The sequence below is a fragment of the Oncorhynchus mykiss genome, chromosome 20 (assembly GCF_057628025.1).
Source record: "Oncorhynchus mykiss isolate SJ-2025 chromosome 20, ASM5762802v1, whole genome shotgun sequence".
Classification (NCBI taxonomy): Eukaryota; Metazoa; Chordata; class Actinopteri; order Salmoniformes; family Salmonidae; genus Oncorhynchus; species Oncorhynchus mykiss.
In genome coordinates, this window is record NC_143041.1 from 21,326,550 (window position 1) to 21,349,510 (window position 22,961).

Below are 22,961 nucleotides of genomic sequence, written 5' to 3' on the forward strand. Positions count from 1 at the left end.
CCCTTTCAGAAATAAATATCAATTATTGAAATTGTTAATTAGACGCCCATAATTGGCAAAGATACACATGAATAAATAACTTTGACTGTTAATTATTGATTCAAAAAAATGTGAAGCTCAGCAGGGAACACTTTTGAGAGTCTCTTAAGATCAAGCAAAATAAGAAATATGAGTTTTGGCCTTGAGTAATGTTCAATTAAAGGACTGTCGACTTTGCAGTAAAAGTCCAGTCATTTGCCCTGCGTCCTCTGATATATGTGGACTCCAATCCCCACGGTCGTCAGTGTGTCAACAGGGTGCAACATGGGATTTGGCACTGCCTAAACGGAGAAACGCCAGAGAAAAGATGACAGGAGATTCACAGGGTGCTTGACGTCTGTCGTAAATGGAAGTTCATGCTGGAGGTCATGATGATGCAGTGATCTCAATCTAGTATCAGTACATTATGTGCTGTATGTGTTTCAGTATGTTTACCTCTTTATGGTAATGAAATAAAAACGTATAGGAACCTACTAGGTCAAAAGCTACATCTCTCTAATAGGCCTAAAGCTGCATGATCCCTCAATTGGCCATTCTAGACCTGCTAAATATTCCTCAACATCCATGTATCAGACTCTCTACCTCTGCAAGTCATTCTTCGCATTACAAATATCAAGCTCCTTCCAAAGAAAGAGTACAAAAAAAGAGTGAGATCTGAGTAGACCCTGTCTATTCTTCATCTATGAACCCTTTGTATTTGTGATGGGAGGCTGATTGAAGGGTAAGTAGTGCATTTTGGAGGATGAATTCTTTATTTGCGAGTAGAAAAACCACAGAAGAAAATACTCTGTGATTCCATTATTAGTCTCAGTTCTTTCCCGCTTTCTTTCCTGATAGCTGGATAATTAAACCTCTATAGTATTGTCTTCAATCTTCCATGCCCCACTTACAGCAAAATCCTATTCCCAGATGAGAACCATTAAAAAGTCTTTTTAGACGTTTGTTTTCAGATCAGTATGACTTCTTTGGTGCTAATTTGTTATTTGTGGAAGTAGAAAGAGTGGTGGTATGCATGTAAAATCCCATACAAAATCAATCCAATTCATATTCAACAAAAACTTTTATTCTACAATACGGTCTATGAATGACAAAAAACCTGAACTGATCTGTAGAGTGCGTTACTTGACATCAGATATAAAAGCTCATAGGCTGGAATGTTACAGCGGCACTGTATCTTAAGGCAGTAGTCCCTTGGATGAGATGGGAAGCAGCTTGTCAATTACTGCTCTTGTGTTTGACAGAGGCTCTGGGCACTGTAAATTCCACATTAATAGACAGCATGAAAAAAAAGCAAAAGCAGGAGAATAAATCATTTGCATTCAAAAGAAGAACATAAAGTCTTATATATAAAATCTAACTTGAAGGCTTACAAATCAGATCGGGTCAATTTCTTATTCATCAATCTCATATTTTTATGACAAAATACATTTAAGACTTAAATATTGTTTATCCAGTGGTTCATCACTAGTCATTTAACCACATATAAATAAGGATTAGTAGTAATGGTAACAGCAATTCATACAGCACTATATAAAATTACACATCAGTACCTTTCCCAAATTAGGTTTAGCTGGTTTGGTTATGCACTTGTATCACTTCTAATTAGAGTAAATGTACACGTTAGTCTCTGGTGTGAGACCAAATCAATACTTTCAGGGTAAGGGTCTGACCTGATTGAGCAGCCATTCATAAATGTACAGCACGACAGACCAATCAAAAGGAACTAAAACCAAGTGGGAAACCTTTTGATAGTGATAATAACGCTGATGTAAACTAGCTTAAGCAACAATTGCGTATAATATCTTCTAGACCAATTAAGGCCTGAACCAAGGATGTGAGACCTTCTACATTCCAACAGGGTCAATGCAACCAATATTGAGTGTATTCACCGCTTGGTCACAGGAAGGGCCCACGAACAAGCAGTGACTGGAATACTGAGTGAGGTAAGCACCGCAATTAAACTTTTGAGAGCCGAGTTAGAATTAAAAATCGATGTAAACTCTGATCCAGACTGAATGAATAAGACAATGGGAGTGTTTTTTTGGTACCAGGGGATAGCTTTGCTCTCGGGGAAATGGTTGAGCGTGTCTCTTATTCGGAGGTCCTCGGTCAGTCCTCACGCTGGGCAGTCATCTGTCTTGGCTGTGGCTGTGTGACTGGCAGGTTCTCGTGGAGGTACTTCAAGGTGCCGTGTTCAGAAAAGTCTGCTGCGGTGTGACCGTCTCCTCTCAGAACCCACTTGGTGGTGAGGAGACCCTCAAGGCCCACGGGGCCCCGGGCATGGATACGAGCTGTACTGATGCCTACCTCAGCACCTAGAGGGAGTGAGACAGGGAGTGAGTGAGATAGTTGAACAGGAAGTCAGTGATAAAATAATAAAAATAAAAATGATGCATACCCAGTCCGAAGCGGTAGCCATCTGCGAAACGTGAACTGGCATTCCAAAACACACAAGCACTATCCAGCTGCTGCAGGAACTGCTCCGCTGTGTCCTCTGTAAGAATCATCATCACAGCTACCATCATTGTCACTGTCATCATCTCTCAGCTATATTTCCTCTAATGCACACAATGGATCATTCAATTTAGATCAACATATTATACAATCTGTGGCCACTAGATGGTAGAACAAAGACAGAAAATGCTCTGTCCTCTGTACGGAACCAACTCAAAATCTATCTATAATTCAACCCATCTTAGAGATTGTCAGTAAAGTACTCCATCAAAATGTATTATAAAACTTGAGGGGAAAATAACATTCAAGAAACATTCAAGAAGAATATCAATCATATAACTACATATAAATTAATAACAAAGAACCCTTAGCAAAACCTATTTTACATTCAAATCAGTTCTGTCCTCTTCAAAGTAGTCTCATGGGGAGGTTTTACACGAAGCCAAAAAATGCTGTCATTACTTATTAGAGAAAGAGAGGAAGAAAGGGACAAGGGTGAAAAAGAGAGACAGACAGGTCTCTCCTGAAAGAGAGACTAACCTGGGTGAATCAAAGTGAAGACAAAAGAGAGAGAGAGAAACTTCTCACAACTATTATATTACCAGACAGTCATAGCTACCGTTTTCAGTCACAATGACGTCGGTGTGGGAGCTGCCATATCTGTGGATATGGTCTATAGCCTCCTGCATGCTGTCCACCACCTCGATGCAGCACTCCAGATCCCCGTATTCTGTCCTCAGAGACTTGACCTCAGATGGGCTAAAGGTCAGGTAGGAGGCGAACCTGGGGCCAGCATGAATCTTCACCTAAAGGGGTTGGGAAGGGGGGGGGGTCATCATTACATACGGCGATCGGTCAATTAATCAATCAAATCGGGGAGTTTGATTGCATCTAGGGTTGGAAAGGGAGGGTATATTACCGGTAACTTTTAAGTTTACCAGTAAACTAGACACAATTTTCACAACATGACAAAGATAATAAAATAAGATGACTTTAATTTTTTTTTAAAAGAATAGAATGACAAAGCTGTAAAACATGATCCTAAATGTAACCCATCAATTTAGTGAATACCATTAGTGTTTAATATGAGGGTTTCAGCATGGAATATCCTTTATATTTGAACATGCTTTCATTTATTTTACGATGTCTATATGTCTTTTGTAAATGTTTAGACGCCAAACCGTTGGCAGTTGTGAAAAGTCAGTAGTTGGAAGAGTTGCAGAAATAATTGCAAATGCTGTCAATGTTGATGAGATTATTTTTTCAATAATCAGGCTATTTTCTCTTTAACCATATGATCTATCTGCTAGAGAGACTCTTAGGCAATATGAACACAGTTTTACAGATCAAGAAAAAAAATGAATATTTTATATGAATAGATTATTTTTTTATTTTTAAAGTTAAGAATATAAATTACCAAAGTTTCCATAGATTGCCATAGATAGATCTGTCATAACGAATCACAACAAAAGTTTTAGTGATACTTGGAAGTCTTTTTGTTATGATTATGATCAATTGGATTGTAAATTGTTAATGTTCATTTTTGTGAATTGGGTTTTAGAAGCATAAACCGTCAACAATGAGACATGAAAAATGCACTTAATCAACATGTTTAAACCCATCCACCTCAATCCAACCTCAGTGAAAGAAAATAAATATTTGATTTGAAGTTGTAGTCAAATGTAACCAACCATTCCACCAAACAAGCAGCCAGTCGGTCCTTACTGTATCTTATTTAGCCAAGTGATTTGAACCTGTATTTAAGAGGAGATGAAGAGGAGGATAATATCACTTGTTTATGTCAATGTGTCTGTACCTGCGTATTTGAGTGCGTGTGTGTGTGGTCTTACCCGTTCGGTGCGGAGCATGTCTATGATCTGGTCAAACAGAGTGGTCCTGAGGATATCCCTGTGCACCAACAGCGTTTCCATGGCATTGCAGGCCGCAGGGTAGTCACATTTAGAGTCTCTGACTGGAGAGAGAAAACATCAATCAATCACTCCTTCTCCTTCATTGGTAGTAAATTAAAATGTGTGTGTCTGCGCGTATTTTCCCACTGACCGATCTTGATGACCTTGTCGATGGCGGCCTCCGAGTCGACGTAGATGTGGCAGATGCCCTCACTGTGGCCCAGCACTGGGATGCTCTTGGCTGCTCTCTGGATGTTCCTGACCAGCGCAGACGAGCCTCGCGGGATGATCAGGTCTATCATCTTATCTAGTCTACACAGGTCCTCCACCTCCTCACGGGTACTCACCTGGAGCACGCAAAATAAACCCTACTGCATTCTGGGATTTATTTTTTCTATAGGGGGAATACACTGCTACGTTGTATTCAATTCTCCGCTGAGTACGTACAGGACAGCACTCACCTTAGGAAAGGAGGAATGAAAGGATTCTTTTGGATGGTGTCTGACTATATTTACTACTGGCAGAGTAACACAGAATTCACTCATACCTAGTGTTCCACGATTTTGAATACTATGATTTCAGTATAAATTATTGTATTTAAATATCTTCCATGCCGTTTTTCTTAAATGGGATGTTTTTTCCAGCTATGATTACCAGCTGTACAGCCTCTTTGACCCCGTGGATGTCCAGTGCTTCCTGGGTCAGCTCATGTAAGACGCGGTTGGTGTTGGCTGCTTCCTTACCCCCCTTCGCCAGCAGAGCATTACCACTGGCTATGGCTAGAGCTGATACCTACACACAAATGAGAACAATAGCCTTTTACCCACAGAATTGCATAACCACCAGCACGAACACCACCCCACGTTACCAAAAGATGGTCCACGATGCACAAGCACAACTCTCACACACATAGACGAGCCCAAACGCACACACAAACACATTACCTGCGGCAAGCAGTCGGGGCGGGCCTCGAAGATGACCAGAAGTACTCCTATGGGCACAGTGATCTGCTCCAGCTCTAAGTTGTGGGCTACTCTTGTCCTGCGCAGGACTCTGCCCACACTGTCCTGAGAGGCCAAGGCTATCTGTCTCAGCCCTATAGCCAGGCTATTTAGCTTGGCCGGGGACAGGCTCAGACGATTGAGCAGGGCTGACGACAACTGGCCTGATAGGAGGATGGAGAACACATAGAAATTAAATGTAGTTGAAAACCCCTGACTATCCCTTCAACTACTCAAGTGATGCTCTTATACACCTTCATATGCAACAGCACCCTCAAATGATCAACATCCTATCACAGTCACACAACGGGATGTTGGTAAGTAAAACGCCCTGACGAGTAGGACCTGTTTTGACAAACACCATCGATTCAATCAGAGAGAAGATGGACGTGACGGGAATAGTTACCCGCATTGGCTGCTAGGTCCATGTCCGTCTTGTTGGCAGCAAGGATCTCCTCCTTCTTCTCAACCAGCAGGTCTGCCAGGTGACAGATGATCGCGCCTCTCTGGGGTGGGAACGATTCATTAAAGATTCAACTAACCACAGACACACCTGGGATCACGTATACTATATAACTGTGTATGAGTGTCTGACCTGGTCCGGGTGCAGGGCTGCCAGGGTTCTGCCGGAGTTCCGGGCCATCTCAGTCTGCTGCTCCACGGTGGGGCCTGGAGATGGACACAATACCGCGGATGAGATGACAACAGACACAAAATAGCAAAAGGGACTATTGGACATGAGCATGCGTGATCATAATCCTAATTGTCTTCATAAGAAGTACAATCATCATGATCCTCACCATGATTATCACCATTATGCTCATTATTGTCATAATCATCATCATTCTAATAACCTTCATCGTCGGTGTCCGTCCCAAAGAGATGACCCCAGAAGAACTCACCGGCAGGTTTGACCTCGGAGAAGAAGGTGCCCACTTTCTTGCCCTCCACGATGTCAGTGATCACGTGGCCCGTCACCTTGGGGTGGGTGCCGTTGGCGATGACTACTGACGTGCCCCCCTGTAAGGCCCACAGGGCAGCCTTTACCTGAGGGTAGAGGTGGGATACACGTAGGCTATTTGAATTCCCCACTTGTTTCTCGAGTAAGGATTTGGCCCCAAATGGAAAGACTTGCACTGCGGGTTGATGCCAAATATCACTCTGACACACAGAGTTCCAAAGTCTGTAACTAATTACAAAGACTTTCTTAAAACCTGATTACAGATGTGTAGTCCTCAACTCTTACATGTAGTCCTCAACTCTTACATGTATTGAACGACACAGTTTTCTATTCTAATCTACACGTGTCTTTGTAATTACCTTTGCCTCCATGCCTCCTAAACCCACCCTGGATTTTGTCCCATAGGTGATCGACTGCTGGTCGCCAGGGTAGAAGATGTCAATGAGTTTGGCGTCATCCGATCCAGGAGGGCTGTCGTACAGTCCTACAAGAGATAGGAGGTAACTATGGTTACATGATTGTTTCCTGTGGTGCTAGCCTAACATGCACAAAGATTCCCTCCCTGCCCAATCCATCAGTGATTTCCAAATACAACCAGGGTCGTGTTTATTAGGGTACTTAATGGAACACTGACAGAAAACAAAAATGAGTGTTTCCTATTGTACAAGTTCAGGTAGTCACGGCCAGTTTAAGTCTGTTTTCTTCCATTCAGTGCCTAATGAACACAACCAAAAGGACCCGAGGGGTATACCCACGAAGTAGGATAAACAACTACTGATTTCTGGTTCATTAAGAAAGCTAAACTTGGATACGTGTTTTTAGTTGAGTCAATAAGACTATGCCCATTTCAAGCTTACTGTATCTTTCAAAAAAAAAGTAAAGTTATTTCATAATAGTTAGGAAAGTTAGCTGGCTAACTCCTTGATCCTACTTTGCAGTATACCCCTCTGTAGTTCCCCCTCTTACAGTAATGCTCCTTAATTACCGTGTATTGTTTTGAGCCAGAGCGCAGGCAGATGGCGCGTTACCTAATGGGTGTTAATGTGTAGCTGTGTTAGCAATCTACCTTCTACGTCAGAGAGCGCAATGAGCAGGTCTGCCTTCATCTCCACAGCCAGGCGTGCAGCCAGACTGTCATTGTCCTTTATACTGATGACCTAACGTGGAGGAAAACACCGACTAAGTCTCACAGAAAGACATCGAAAAAGATCGGGGTAAAGTAATAGAGTGTTGTCAGTCGAAATTGAGGTCAGCGTAAAAGAAAAGGTGCGATTGAAATCCAAGCATTTTATTATAAAGTGAAGCACTACTAGATTGGCTATCGTTGATATTGGTTTTCCGATTGTGTGGGTTAGCAAAGCTACTGGCACTACAATCTTTAGTTGTTTAGTACTAATGTGTTTTTCTACACCGGAAGAACTTGCTCGTTTCCGCCTAAGCTTGCGGAAGGAGAAAAGAAGCATGCGTCTACCTCCAGGAGTGAGACCAGACAGCCACCTTCTCCCATCTCCCCAGCCCTCCCTGCACGCACATCCTTTTGGGGGGGGGGGGGGGGGGGTAGAGCGAGCCAGTGAAGAGTACCAGCCGTATGGTAGTATGCTAGCTGCTAACACTACACCGCTATACACACCCCTTGCCCCTGTCCTGCCCTCTCCGGACCACCCCTGTGCTCTGTACCCACGTTTACCCCCTGGAGGTCGCTGTTGGGCTCGGGCGGGGGCACCACGGCGTCGTTGGTGTTGATGATTGGCACAATGTTCATGCGGAGCAGCTCCTGTAATGTGCTGTTTAGGTTCTGCCGCTTCTGGTCGTCGTGGAAGTCCAAGTTTGTAACCAGTACCTGGGATTAAATCAGAGCAAATCCTGTTTTTCGATTCAATACAACTTTATTGAGAGGTAATTGTCCTGGGTAACAGTGTGAATTCAAATACATAGAGAAGGTGTGCATACCTGTGCAGTGCATGTGCTGTACTGGGTGAACATGGCCTCATACAAGGCCATCAGGCCACTCTGTCCGGCTGCCGCACAGGCCCGTGCCTCCAGAACAGGTACTGACTGAAACCGACAGATAGATTGAGAGAGAGAAAGGAATGATATGAATAGATTTGTTTTATAATAAAGTTGATTTCACCATATTTTGGAGCAGTTTGTATAAGACTTGGGTCTCAGAAAGGAGTGCTAATCTTTCCATATAAGCTTATTCATTATGATCGAAAAGGCAAAAACTGATCCTAGATCAGCACTCCTATTCAGAGGCTTTGTGGATAATGGGCCCTGGTCTCACCATGTCTTTGAGCTGGTTCTGTCCAGAGTGCAGGGCCTGTCTGACACTCTGGGACAGCAGGATCTCGTGCCTCAGTCTCTGTTTGCCGAAGGCCACCGCCCCACTGGTGACGATCATCATCTCTCTGCCCTGGTTCTGTAGCATGGCAACCTGCAACCAAACACAAACTATCTCAGTGACCCGCATTTAAAGCCTCTCAAGTAGCCTTGCAACAACGAATAAACTACAGTAAGCAGACAGCTGTTAAAATACAAGCTTTAAGCCATGTCTTGAGTGAAGGTCCTGTTCTCCCTTCAGCCTTTTTACCTTTGACCTTCCTCACCTGCTCCACGACGGAGGCCAGCCTGCCCAGCGCCAGGCCGCACTCGTCACCCCGGGTTACCACGGCGCTTCCCAGTTTGACCACAATCCTCTTGGCCTGGCGCAGCTCCCCACGATGAGCATAGGAGTTACCGTTGGCACGCGCCAGGGACACTGAAAGAATACAAGTTACTAACCTGCCTTATGGTGGTGCCAATCTGAAGCACTGGTCGAGCACTTTATAAAATGTATGCTTATGGCTTCCCTTGTTTAACTTGAGGCAATGTTCATAAACACTGTTCCTAACCAGCATTAGCGCACACACACATCAGTACATCTCCTACCAGTATGATCATGTGGTAAGTGGGTGTGAGCTGGGTTCGGTTTTGTTCCATCATTGATTATATAAAGAGTTAGACAAACAGAGCAGCCAGGACCCCCTCACCCCCCTCCTAAATTCCCTGGTATCCACGGAGATGAAAAACGCAGGGTGCAAATTGCCACATCAGCACGGCAACCGGCAAAGCCATCGCTGACTGCACACATCTCTCCACTAAAGTGCAGTCAACCGCGTGCGTGAGTGAGTATGAGAGTCAAAGTCTGGGGTAACAGAAACAAAGAGAGAGGATGGCCAGAAAGGGATAGGCCTCCATTATCTTGATGCAATCAACCTGGTTTATCCTGCAACAGGAGCATAAACAAGTATGCACAGGTATGCAAGATGATAGCATTAAACAATTAGGACTTGATACATTTAGGGAACTAGACTATCCTTCTTGCGTGAGGGAAGAAACCAAACAAATACATCACTGGCTTGTGGTCCCATACATATGCTATGCAGTTATCATGCCATTACTAAAATCTCAAGCTACAGAAACTATTGAAAATCACTGGAATAATAGCCTACTATTTTCTAAATGTATCCTACATAGATATCTATACCACTCCTCAATCGCTGGTGTAGCCTACTGTATTGTATGCATGCATGTGTGTGGGTATGTGAATGTATGCATGTTTGCCAGTCCCACTTGCCTTGTGTCAGTGGTTTAGCAAGACGAGGGCAGATGAAGGTGCTTCGAGTCCTAGGGCCCAAGGGGAGCCCAGCACACAGAGACAGCCTCTGTAGCAGCATGGTCAACTGACCCGCACTTCCAACAGCTAGAGAGGAGAGAGAATCATTTAATCACTATCAAATGTTCAATGTTCCAAGTTCTCTTTTTTTCATTTTTTGCACTTGAAGAATTCAAATCACAGTTCAACATTTAAAAGTCACAAAAGGATTACATTTTTTTGTAGGCCGTCATTGTAAATAAGAAATTGTTCTTAACTGACTTGCATAATTAAATAAAAGGTTATATAGTTTTACACATACATACATACATATATATATATAAATAAAACGGCATAATGTCAGTATTTTTTGCATTTGGATAAAGAACAGAAAAACTCACAGTAATACTTGCTTAATCTCCAAGTCCTGTTTGTCTGTTATGCAGCCACGTCTATCAAGCCCATGTCGTTTAAAAAAGGACTACTCTCCAACCTTTCTATTCCACATTCCATACAGTATAAACAAGGCCTGCCCTCAACCAATAGGAGAGCTGAATCCGGTCTAAATCACAGAAACTCCTCCCTTTCATGTGCTTTTATGTTGCTGATGAAACCAGCCCTGCTCCTTGCAGGATCACTTATTATGTGCCCCTTATTGGGAAAAAAAGGCAGAGCAACACATGTCGGTGTTTTCTCAAGAATGACAGATGATAGTTCAAACAAAACATATCACCCACTCAAAGCTGTCATTGTCAACAACTTGTCACTGAGTAGCCCAAGACAGACTGATCTGTATCATGCTCAGGCAGCAGAGGCTCCGGCACCACCACATGGCTGTTCCAGCATAGCTAGCTAACGTTACTTACTATACAGGTCAGGTGGCTATGTGTGCATTCACTCACTCACCACCAGAATTCGTTGCAAATTCTTGCTAAACTTCAACCGCCACAACACACTCACACGTTACAGTACGCGCGCAGTGATTTAGTTGATGGAAATTACAGGTGTTCTCTTCTCTTTCAGGCCGGTGAGAGGGAAACAATAACAGTTGGGGGGAGGCATTGGGAACGAATAGCTTGGCGTAAACGGAAGTTACAGAGCCATACACCTAGCGCAGTGATTGGTCAGAAATCAGCTCTACGCAAAGACTGGGCGCGTTCCAGGTTATCTTCATTTGAACCACCACCCCCTCACATCTCACACGTTATAATTTTTTACCCTAGCACAACACAGCCGTTTCAATGAATCAACTCATCATCAAGCTTTGATTATTTGAATCCAATCAAATTGTATTAATCACATGAGCCGAATACAACAGGTGTAGTAGACCTTACAGTGAAAATCTTACTTACAAGCCACTAACCAACAATGCAGTTAAATTATTTTTATATCAAAGTAACAAGTAGTTAAAGAGCAACAGTAAAATAACAATAGCGAGACTATATACAGGGGTACCCTAGTCGAGGTAATTGAGGTAATATGTACATGTAGGTAGAATTAGCAGCGGTGTAAAGGGGGGAGGCATAAGCATACATTTTATAAAGTGCTCGATCAGTGCTTCAGATTGGCACCACCATAAGGCAGGGTAGTAACTTGTATTCTTTCAGTGTCCCTGGCACGTGCCAACGGTAACTCCTTTGCTCATCGTGGGGAGCTGCGCCAGGCCAAGAGGATTGTGGTCAAACTGGGAAGCGCCGTGGTAACCCGTGGTGACGAGTGCGGCCTGGCGCTGGGCAGGCTGGCCTCCGTCGTGGAGCAGGTGAAAAAGGTAAAAGGTTCAGCAGTCTTATGTAGAACCTTTTGAGGATCTGAGGACCCATGCCAAATCTTTTCAATCTCCTGAGGAAGAATAGGTTTTGTCGTGCCCTCCACACGACTGTCTTGGTGTGCTTGGACCATGTTAGTTTGTTGGTGATGTGGACATCAAGAAACTTGAAGCTCTCAACCTGCTCCACTACAGCCCCATCGATGAGAATGGGGGTGTGCGTGGGCCTCCTTTTCCTGTATTCCAATCATCTACTTTGTCTTAATAACGTTGAGGGATATGTTGTTGTCCTGGCACCACACGGCGGCAGGTCTCTGACCTCCTCCCTATAGGCTGTCTTGTCATTGTCGGTGATCAGGCCAACAACTGTTGTGTCATCAGCAAACTTAATGATGGTGTTGGAGTCGTGCCTGGCCATGCAGTCATGAGTGAACAGGAAGTACAGGAAGAGACTGAGCACGCACCCCTAAGGGGCCCCTGTGTTGAGGATCAGTGTGCAGATGTGTTGTTACCTACCCTTACCACCTGGGGGCAGCCTGTTAGGAGGTCCAGGATCCAGTTGCAGAGGAGGTGTTTAGTCCCAGGGTCCTTTGCTTTGTGATGAGCTTTGAGGGCACTGTGGTGTTGAACGCTCAGCTGTAGTCAATGAACAGCATTCTCACATAGGTGTTTATTTTGTCCAGGTGGGAAAGAGTAGTGTGGAGTGCAATAGAGATTGGATCATCTGTGGATCTGTTAGGGCGGTATGCAGATTGAAGTGGGTCTAAGGTTTCTGGGATAATGGTGTCGATATCAACCATGACCAGCCTTTCAAAGCACTTCATGGCTACAGACGTGAGTGCTACGGATTGGTAGTCATTTAGGCAGGTTACCTTTGTGTTCTTGGGCACAGGGACTATGGTGGCCTGCTTAAAACATGTTGGTATTATAGACTCGGACAGGGAGAGGTTGAAAATGTCAGTGAAGACACTTGTCAAATGGTCAGCGCATGTTCGCAGTACACGTCCTGGTAATGTCTGGCCCTGTGGCCTTGTGAATTCTGACCTGTTTAAAGGTCTTACTCACATCGGCTGCGGAGAGCGTGATCACACAGTGATCTGGAACATGCATGTTTCAGTGTTTTTTTGCCTCGAAGCGAGCATAGAAGTAGTTTAGCTCATCTGGTAGGCTCGTGTCACTGGGCAGCTCTCGGCTGTGTTTCTCTTTATAGTCTGTAATGGTTTACAAGCCCTGCCACATCCGACGAGCGTTGGAGCCAGTGTAGTGTGATTCGATCTTAGTCCTGTATTGACACTTTTCCTGTTTGATGGTTCGTCGGAGGGCATAGCGGGATTTCTTATAAGCATCCGGGTTAGAGTCCCGCTCCTTGAAAGTGGCAGCTCTAGCCTTTAGCTCAGTGCGGACGTTGCCTGTAATCCATGGCTTCTGGTTGGGTGGGGTGTGTACGTACAATCCCTGTGGGGACGACGTCCTCAATGCACTTATTGATGAAGCCAATGGTGCACTCTTCAATGCCATAGGAAGAATCCCGGAACATATTCCAGTCTGTGCTAGCAAAACAGTCCTGTATCTTGGCATCTGCTTCATCTGACCACTTTTTTATTGACCGAGTCATTTTGAGCTTGTAAGCAAGAATCAGGAGGATAGAATTATGGTCAGATTTGCCAAATGGAGGGCGAGGGAGAGCTATGTATGCGTCTCTGTGTGTGGAGTAAAGGTGGTCTTTAGTTTTTTTCCCCTCTGGTAGCACATTTAACATGCTGATAGACATTTGGTCAAACAGATATGTTTCCCTGCAGTCCCCCGGCCAGTAGGAGCACCGCCTCTGGATTAGCATTTCCTGTTTGCTTATGGTGAAATAAAGCTAATTGAGTGCAGTCTTCGAAAAGACTGCACTCAATTAGGCTACGAAAAATACAGATGAAAACTCTAGGTAGATAGTGTGGTCTACAGCTTATCATGAGATACTCTACCTCAGGTGAGAAAAACCTTGACTTCCTTAGATATCGTGCACCAGCTGTTGTTTACATATGCATAGTCTGCCACCCCTTGTCTTACCAGATACAGCGGATAACCAGCCAGCTGTCTGTTGATAATGTCTTCATTCAGCCACGACTCCATAAGATATTACAGTTTTTAATATCCCGTTGGTAGTTTAATCTTCCTCGTAGGTCGTCAATTTTATTTTCCAATGATTGCACGTTAGCTAGAAGAATTGAAGGCAGTGGGAGTTTATTCGATCGCCTGCGAATTCTCAGAAGGCAGTTGACCTTTGTCCTCTTTTTCCTCTGTCATCTCTTCAAACAAATGACGGGGATTTGGCCTGTCCCCGGGAAAGCAGTATGTCGTTCATGTTGGAATTGTTAAAGGAAAAAAAAAGCTTCTGCCAGTTCGTGGTGAGTAATCGCCGTTCTGATGTCCAGCAGTTATTCTCTGTCATAAGAGACGATAGCAGCAACATTATGTATAAAATAAGTTTAAAAAATAAGTTACGAACAACACAAAAAAACGAACATAAAAACCCAATCGGTTAGAAGCATGTCAAACATCTTCTCCAGTGTGTTCAGGGTGGAATCAGCTGTGCATTGCTAGGGCAAAAGCCAAAAGTTGCACTCAGGGAGAGGCCCAGGACCGAGTTTGGGCAACCCTGAGCTACACTATTGACAAAGATATTTAGCAATAATTTATTTTATTGATGTTCCTGAGACGTCAGTTCTCTAGAGTTGAGAGAGCTGATCATTATGTGCAGCGCGCCTGATGTAAAGTCGACCCTGGAACAGGCCATTGGTCATAAGGTGCGAATATCATGTGATAACCGTTGCTGGGAGAAAAAACATGTGAAATCACTCCAGATTGCAAAATACTCCAGCGTCGCTTCGAATGAAAGATAATTTAACTAGTTTGAGCTTTTACTTCGCACACTAACGAAGGTAAATAACACATGTAATTAATTTTGTCTGGCGTTACGCCTAACCCATTTTATTTTATGTTTATTAACTTGCTATGCTAGCTAAATTAGCTAGCGACAACTGTCAGCTCTGTCATTCATTGTTTTGATCAGCTAATAATGATGAACTTGTTTTTTTGCCTCTATCTTTAGACTATATGAAGACTATGCATTGCAGTTCCCAACTTGAATAACACATCTGACGATATTCCCTCATCTACCCTCTTACTCTTCTCAGATTCTCTGAACACAATGGTACGAGATTCTTTGGATCAATAGATGTTGGTTGGTTTAGACAATTAAAATAATTGTAACTAGCTTACTAGTTAACTAAATTAGCTGCATTACTTTGAAATGAGACGAATGTGCTGAAAATCCACTGATAACATTCAAGCTATAGAATTTTTCTGGTATGTGATAGTAGGTCCCCACACCCCTTCAATGGTTAAGTTGCTCCCCTATGATCCCCCATCCCGTCAAGTCTTTACTCTGCCTCCCCCCAATAGCCATTTATTTATTCTCCATTGCCACAGTTATGTATATGGTATTATTTATATTGTTTTGTTGTCATTGTATTTCCCTTAGTCCTTCATTGTGTTTCCCTTAGTCCTGCATGTAGGAGCTCGAAGCCTAGTAATTTTTCCAACAATTGTTTACAGATTATTTCACTTATAATTCACTGTATCACAATTCCAGTGGGTCAGAAGTTTACATACACTAAGTTGACTGTGCCTTTAAACAGCTTGGAAAATTCCAGAAAATGATGCCATGGCTTTAGAAGCTTCTGATAGGCTAATTTACATAATTTGAGTCAATTGGTGGTGTACCTGTGAATGTATTTCAAGGCATACCTTCAAACTCAGTGCCTCTTTGCTTGACATCATGGGAAATTTAAAATAAATCAGCCAAAAAATTGGAGACCTCCATAAGACTGGTTCATCCTTGCGAACAATTTCCAAACGCCTGAAGGTACCACATTCATCTGTACAAACAATAGTACGCAAGTATAAACACCATGGGACCACGCAGCCGTCATACCGCTCAGGAAGGAGACGGGTTCTGTCTCCTAGAGATGAGCGTAATTTGGTAAGAAAAGTGCAGATCAATCCCAGAACAACAGCAAAGGACCTTGTGAAGATGCTGGAGGAAACGGGTACAAAATTATCTATATCCACAGTAAAACGAGTCCTATATCGACATAACCTGAAAGGCCGCTCAGCAAGGAAGAAGCCACTGCTCCAAAACCGCCATAAAAAAAGCCAGACTACGGTTTGCAACTGCACATGGGGACAAAGATCGTAATTTTGTGAGAAATGTTCTCTGGTCTGATGAAACAAAAATAGAACTGTTTGGCCGTAATGTCCATCGTTATGTTTGGAGGAAAAAGGGGGAGGCTTGCAAGCCAAAAAACACCATCCCAACCGTGAAGCACGGTGGTGGCAGCATCATGTTGTGGGGGTGCTTTGCTGCAGGAGGGAGAGGTGCACTTCACAAAATAGATGGCTTTATGAGGAAGGAAAATTATGTGAATATATTCAAGCAACATCTCAAGACATCAGTTAGGAAGTTAAAGCTTGGTTGCAAATGGGTCTTCCAAATGGACAATGACCCCAAGCATACTTCCATTTTGCCACAACTTTGGCTTAAGGACAACAAAGTCAAGATATTGGCGTGGCCATCACAAACCTGAGTCAGGTACACTAGCTCTGTCAGGAGGAATGGGCCAAAATTCACCCAACTTATTGTGGGAAGCTTGTGGAAGGTTACCCAAAACGTTTGACCCAAGTTAAACAATTTAAAGGCAGTGCTACCAAATACTAATTAAGTGTATGTAAACTTCTGACCCACTGGGAATGTGATGAAATAAATAAAAGCTGAAACAAACCATTCTCTCTACTATTATTCTGACATTTCACATTCTTAAAATAAAGTGGTGATCCTAACTGACCTAAGATGAGGAATTTTTACTTGGATTAAAGGTCAGGAATTGTGAAACTGAGTTTAAATGTATTTGGCTAAGGTGTATGTAAACTTCTGACTTCAACTGTACATGTGACTATTAAACACTCAATCAGAGTGAAGTAGGCCATTTCAGGTTAATACATCCACAGATAACAAACTAGATGTGAACGTTTTGTGCCATGTAGATATAAAGACCTAGATTGGCGATTTCATTTTCAGTGTGATGCAGTATGTATAAATATTTGCTTTGAAAGTACATGAACCACAGAGCAAATGTATGGAGTTATGAACAGATTTCTGCATTCCTAGACTGGGCAAATTCGTCTACTGTATATAGGCCTACTGCTGAAACAATAGTTCACCATGTGCACAACGTTATTCATCACCACCACCTATTGACGTAGCAGAATAAGTCAAATATACACCCGTGTGAGGATGATGGCACATCCTCACCTAAAGACTCATACATTTCTTATTGTGTTTGTTTATTTGTTATAGGGCCAGCAATGAGGGAGGGCATTTGTTTGCTACATTTTATGCTCTTAACTTTTTGAACTTATCCCTGTTTTTAGCCTTTTAGATCAAAGCCTGATTTTTAACCCGTCATTTGTATTTTTTTATTTAAATAAATTAAAAATTTTTGGAGTTAAACTGTACCTTGCTTCAAGAAAACTTTTTATGTGCACGGGGTAATAGCCAACTTCGTCAACAACGCGAGCACATGGCCTTAGGTTTTCTTAACCCCTCTTCTCAAAACTGTGCAGATAGGGGTGGTGTGTTTGGCCCTCCTAGGCCTGACCTCAGCCCTGATTTGTCCCGATGGTGGGATGTGTGACGATGGCAACACCTGCTGCAAGACCCCCAGTGGTGGATATGGCTGCTGTCCATTACCAAATGTAAGTGATTAGTGCCTAGTCGTCTAAAGTTTGTATCTGAGTGACTGCTTGGTTAAATGAGGTATGCAGGACAGTCTCGGTCCAGCTGACCCTGCTTTGAACTAGTAGTGTGAAAATGCTTATTCAGCACCATAGTGTGAAAGAACAAAGCTAATTTTATGGCCATAGCCCAGCAACATCATCATCAGCAACACAGTGTTTTGATGGTATTGCTAATTCTGTGGGGGTTCTATTCATTTGAATGTTGTAACATAGCTATAAAATGGACTGTTTTACTGTCAACTCATGACTTTTTCAAAGATAACACTGTCTTAAAACCCATCTCCAGGCTGAGTGTTGTTCCGACCACCTGCATTGCTGCTATGAGGGGACAGTGTGTGACTTAGTCCACTCCAAGTGCCTCAATAAAACAGTCTCTCTGCCGTGGGTCAGAAGAGTCCCCGCACAACACATCATCAGCCCTCTGGTAAAGGGAATGCAACATTATTCTCTGTATCTCTGTGTATTATAAACTATAGTGTCTGTTTTGTTTAATATAGATTATATTTCTTAATTATTATTTTTAAGCCTTTTCAACAATGTTATTTAACTAGTTGCGTGAATGGGACATATGTGTCAACCCAACCCTCGTTGGTATGCATTGCCTGTCACTCCATTTAGATGGTGGAGGGAGTGAGGGCAGTAATTTGTCCCGACGGCGAGTCGGAGTGTCCGGACGACACCACCTGCTGTCAACTCCCAGAAGGCTCCTGGGGCTGCTGTCCGCTGGCCAAGGTACGTTACACACTTGTCCCTTATTCCTTATCTGGAAGTCCTTTGAGTGCAATTTTGACAGTCTTAAATTGCAGAGATGTCTGTAGGTGATGTGAATAATACAGTAGAGGTTTGCATATTTTAGCGCTGTCAAAATGAGGATCTTTGCGTTTAACTGTTGCCTCGGGTCCATTGCCTATGGTTGTACAATGTTCACCCGGAACCACCACTGTAATGTGTTGCAAAGATCTTTCAGATGATTCTGCAACTGTCGACAATGCACACTAAAATACGCCAGCGACCCTTTTGAGAGAATTGATTCAAGTCCCTCTCGTCTTCTTGAGCGTCATAAATAACATGTTAAGTTTCAATGCCCCCTTATGCTTTGCTTCAGCTATTAATAGAACGTACATTTGCGTAGAAAGTGACCTGACCTGACTACGAGGCAACAGATTAAACATAGTTAATGAAGTGAGTCACCGTGGCTGCTGGAGTGGTTTTTCACTAAGTGGAATCAAGGGGTTAATGAGTTGGCTACATTCAGTTAATATAGAATAGGTTTGACTTTTTCTACAGTACTTGCAAAAGTGGGCTCTCTTTGTGTAGTACTCGCTCTGTCTCAGAATTGTTATTGTAAATATGTGATTGTAATGCTTAACACTTCAGGGGGCAAAATGTTACTTATTGTATTACGGTATTAATCATTTGAAACGGCTTACCCTGTTCCAGGTGGCAAATGTAGTTGATTTGGGTATGCATATACAGTGTTGTGGCAAATATCAGAAAGAGCTGTTCATTTACTTTATTACAAGCTGCAGCAAGGGAGACTCACTCCAGACACATCTAAAGTAGGACTGCGTAAACCTTTGTTCATGCTCTACAGTTATAGGGAGTGTCTATTTCTTGCAGAAACTGTTTGTGTTCCCACAGCACCTGTTCTCAGTCAAACACACAATATTCTGGGCTTTCTGCCAATTACCCTCCCTACATCATGTTTTCGCCTGGTTCCTCTGGTAGTTCTGCAAAGCTGGTTACCCTCAAGTTACCGATCATAAGCATTTTACTATTCAGCAAAAGTTCATTTATTGTTCAGATTAAGAATTAACATGAATATATGATTTACCATAAGCATAGAGTAAATATTCCGCAATTTTTTGGGACATTTGTATTTGAAGGCGTTGGAATAAGTCACCATGTAATTTGTAACACGATACTTCAGAGAAGGGTACTTTGTATTTTTTTAAGTACTCTTTAAGTTTTATAACAATTCACAATTTTGTGGTCCCATATCACCCACATTTTCTGCATTGGTATCAGAAAGAGGGGTGAAAGTAAGCCGGTACTGTCCGGTACGTAATAGTGGTGGTACGTCGTACCGGTTTATTTTATTTATGTTACTAGGCAAGCCCATTAAGAACAAATTTTTACTTATAATGACTGCCTACCAAAATACCTCCTATGGGGGCTGGGATACAAAATAAATAATAATAATATATGACAAAACACGCATCACGACAAGAGACACCACAACACTACATAGAGCGAGACCTAAGACAACAACACAGCATGGCAGAAACACGTGACACCACCGCATGGTAGCAACACAACATGGCAGCAACACAACATGGCAGCAGCGCAAAACATGGAACAAACATTATGGGGCACAGACAACTGCACAAAGGGCAAGAGACAACAATACATCATGCATCACGCAGCAAGTGTCCATGATTGAGTCTTTGAATGAAGAGAACTGTCCAATTTGAGGTTTTTTTTGCAGCTCGTTCCAGTCGCTAGCTGCAGCGAACTGAAAAGCGGAGACTTTGGGGACCTTTAACAGAATGTGACTGGCAGAATGGGTGTTGTATGCGGAGGATGAGGGCTGCAGTAGGTATATCAGATAAGGGGGAGTGAGGCCTAAGAGGGTTTTATAAATAAGCATCAAGTGGGTCTTGCTACAGGTATACAGAGATTACCAGTTTACAGTTAAATTACATCTCCGTAATCTAGCATGGGTAGGATGGTCATCTGAATCAGGGTTGGTTTGGCAGCTGAGGTGAAAGAGGAACAATTACTATAGAAGAAACCAAGTCTAGATTTCACCTTAGCCTGCAGGTTTGATATGTGCTGAGAGAAGGACAGTACTGTCTAGCCATACTCCCAAGTACTTGTGTGAGGTGACTTCCCATTGATGGGAAATGATGTAAATATATCACTAGCCACTTTAAACAATGCTACCTTATATAATGTTACTTACCCTACATTATTCATCTCATATGCATACGTATATACTGTACTCTATATCATCGACTGCATCCTTATGTAATACATGTATCACTAGCCACTTTAACTATGCCACTTTGTTTACATACTCACCTCATGTATATACTGTACTCGATACCATCTACTGTATCCTGCCTATGCTGCTCTGTACCATCACTCATTCATATATCCTTATGTACATATTCTTTATCCCCTTACACTGTGTATAAGACAGTCGTTTTGGAATTGTTAGTTAGATTACTTGTTGGTTATTACTGCATTGTCGGAACTAGAAGCACAAGCATTTCGCTACACTCGCATTAACATCTGCTAACCATGTGTATGTGACAAATAAAATTTGATTTGATTTACCTCAAGCTCTAAACCCTCAGAGAAAGCAATTAGTGTTTAACACACAATCCGGGGAGGGGGCAGCTGATTAGAAGACTGTATCATCTGCGTATAAATGGATGAAAGCTTCCTAATACCTGAGCTATGTTGATGTAAATTGAGAAGAGTGTACACTGCACTCTGACTCTTTGAGTGGTAGTTAGTAAACCAAGCCAAAGACCCCCACAGAGACACCAATACTCTTTAGCGTGCCCACAAGAATGGAATGGTCTACCCTATCAAAAGCTTTGGCCAAGTCAATAAAAATAACAGCACAACATTGCTTAGAATCAAGGTTGCAGTGACACATCCAAAACGTGAGCGGAAACCAGATTGCATACCAGAGAGAATACTATAGACGTCAAGAAAGCCAGGCAGTTGATTACTGACAAGTTTGTCCAACACACTTGATAAACAGGGCAAAATAGAAATTGGCTTATAACAGTTAGGATCAGCTTGATCTTCCCCTTTTAAATAAAGGACGAGCCGTGGCTGCCTTCCAAGCAATGGAAAGGAGATATGCTTGGTGAGGATAGGGTCAGCAACCTTAAAGAAGAAAGGATCTAAACCATCTGACCCAGATGTTTTTTGGGGGGGTTCAAGTTTAAAGAGCTCCTTTAGCGACTCAGTGACTACCTGCAAGGAGGAACTTTGTAGCTGGGCAGGGGGAAAAGAGGGAGGAGCATCGGGGCTAGTCGAATTAGAAGGGGTGGGAGATGAGTAAATGTTGGACAATGAGGCATGAATAGTCGAATAGGACTGGTGATTTTTAGAGTTCATTCATGTGCTCCTTGTAACAACCACATCATCAACGTTATGTTGAGCCTATGACGACAATTAAACAAAGATGCCAAGAACTGTACTCTATTTATCATTACCGCATGTCACCTGCATGAACCATTTCCAAATGGACTTGAAAAACGTGTGAAATACGATCCATAATGCGGTGTGTTTCGACAATAATAAGGCAGAGGTGAGTGACAGAGGCGTGCGCGGACAGTGGGCGCATCAATTCAGGTTTCAAATGTAGGCCAAATGAATGGCAGTCACACCTTCTTGGTGTCTTGTTAGACGTCTCTTTTCATTCGTCAAATGTCGGGTGCACTGTATGGATTCAATAATTATTTTAGAGTGTGCGAACATGCGCAGGTAGCCAGGCTTACAGGAGGAGCCTGCTGAAGTGATTGTTTGACAATCAGATGACAACATAGCCAGTTATAATGTTATTGCAACATTAAAAGGTAATAAACAACAAATTTTTACTGTTTGGCGCACAGAGATCCTATTAAATGAAGAGGGAAATGTGTAAATCTATGTTTAGTACTGCAGGGTGCACACTCAGGGGGGTACCATACTGGGAATCAATTAATACTTCCACCCCTGATCTTAGAAGTCTTATGGCACTATTATGTGAAGACATGAGAGGTGTTGGTGAAAGACCATGAAAAGAAAGTTGAAGCACAAGGATGCGCTTCCAGAGCGAGGATATTTCAGTGAATTTGTTCCAAAAGGGGGAAGTGAACTCGGGAAGTGAGTCCTATACCTCAACTTTCTTTCACGCACATTTTTGCGCCTCCATTGCACCTCTGATTTACGTAATGGTAACACAGGATCTCATTTCTAATACCAATTCTGCCCCAAACATTTTTTTGGGGTGGGTAATTGCTGGCCACAAAGCTCTGAAGACTTTATTTTGTAATAAGATGCATTAAAATGTATCTTTGCCATCTCTGCATAATACACACCAAACTAATGGCAGAGTTGGATTTGCTCTTTAATAACCCTATTCTGAAGCATTCTAAACTTTTGTTTTCTGTTCTCTCTCTCAAGGCAGTGTGCTGTGAGGACAAGATGCACTGCTGTCCAGAGGGCACCAAGTGTGACCTAGCCCACTCCAAGTGTGTGTCTCCCACCCTGGAGACATTTGTCATGAGGGAAAAGGGGCCTGCAATGAAGAAGCAGACGGGTACTGAAGGAACAGACAGAAATA

General features: G+C 42.8%; 2 protein-coding genes and 1 non-coding gene across 31 annotated transcripts in view; 1 reads left to right on the plus strand and 2 right to left on the minus strand.

The window, feature by feature from the left end:
* Nucleotides 1-1,080: 1,080 nt before the first annotated feature.
* Nucleotides 1,081-11,109, minus strand: LOC110499060 (delta-1-pyrroline-5-carboxylate synthase). Of its 28 annotated transcripts, none has more exons than XR_016489379.1 (19): nucleotides 10,906-11,109; nucleotides 9,982-10,107; nucleotides 8,972-9,123; nucleotides 8,650-8,799; nucleotides 8,316-8,420; nucleotides 8,053-8,205; nucleotides 7,432-7,522; nucleotides 6,725-6,849; nucleotides 6,307-6,451; nucleotides 6,000-6,073; nucleotides 5,811-5,910; nucleotides 5,348-5,568; nucleotides 5,058-5,195; nucleotides 4,555-4,750; nucleotides 4,344-4,465; nucleotides 4,185-4,247; nucleotides 3,113-3,299; nucleotides 2,438-2,533; nucleotides 1,081-2,354 (listed from the first exon to the last, which is right to left on the minus strand). XR_016489379.1 is itself a non-coding variant. In XM_090212567.1 (18 exons), the coding sequence occupies exons 2-18, from the start codon at nucleotides 10,079-10,081 to the stop codon at nucleotides 2,149-2,151; spliced, it is 2,361 nt and encodes a 786-aa protein (XP_090068693.1). In that variant the 5' UTR covers nucleotides 10,082-10,107; nucleotides 10,906-11,109; the 3' UTR covers nucleotides 1,081-2,148. The 28 variants fall into 28 exon arrangements, 13 of the variants coding, with proteins under 13 accessions (XP_090068693.1, XP_021431605.2, XP_021431603.2 ...); XR_016489377.1 differs by having other exon boundaries at nucleotides 4,219-4,247; nucleotides 8,047-8,205; XR_016489380.1 differs by having other exon boundaries at nucleotides 4,219-4,247; nucleotides 10,401-11,103.
* On the minus strand, nucleotides 4,820-4,950 carry LOC118942476 (small nucleolar RNA SNORA15). The gene has a single exon (XR_005038412.1). It is a non-coding gene; the product is annotated as a small nucleolar RNA SNORA15 (small nucleolar RNA).
* A 3,225-nt stretch (nucleotides 11,110-14,334) lies between the features above and the next one.
* The window catches only part of LOC110499061 (progranulin), a 32,053-nt gene continuing 23,426 nt past the window's right edge, over nucleotides 14,335-22,961 (plus strand). The window contains exons 1-6 of one of the 2 annotated variants that reach the window (XM_021575936.3): nucleotides 14,335-14,694; nucleotides 14,865-14,966; nucleotides 17,438-17,569; nucleotides 17,898-18,035; nucleotides 18,230-18,343; nucleotides 22,802-22,937. In XM_021575936.3, coding sequence (XP_021431611.3) covers nucleotides 14,964-14,966; nucleotides 17,438-17,569; nucleotides 17,898-18,035; nucleotides 18,230-18,343; nucleotides 22,802-22,937 — 523 coding nt within the window. In that variant the 5' untranslated portion in view covers nucleotides 14,335-14,694; nucleotides 14,865-14,963. The remainder of the gene's footprint in view (nucleotides 14,695-14,864; nucleotides 14,967-17,437; nucleotides 17,570-17,897; nucleotides 18,036-18,229; nucleotides 18,344-22,801; nucleotides 22,938-22,961) is intronic. The other variant, XM_021575935.3, reaches the window with a different exon arrangement.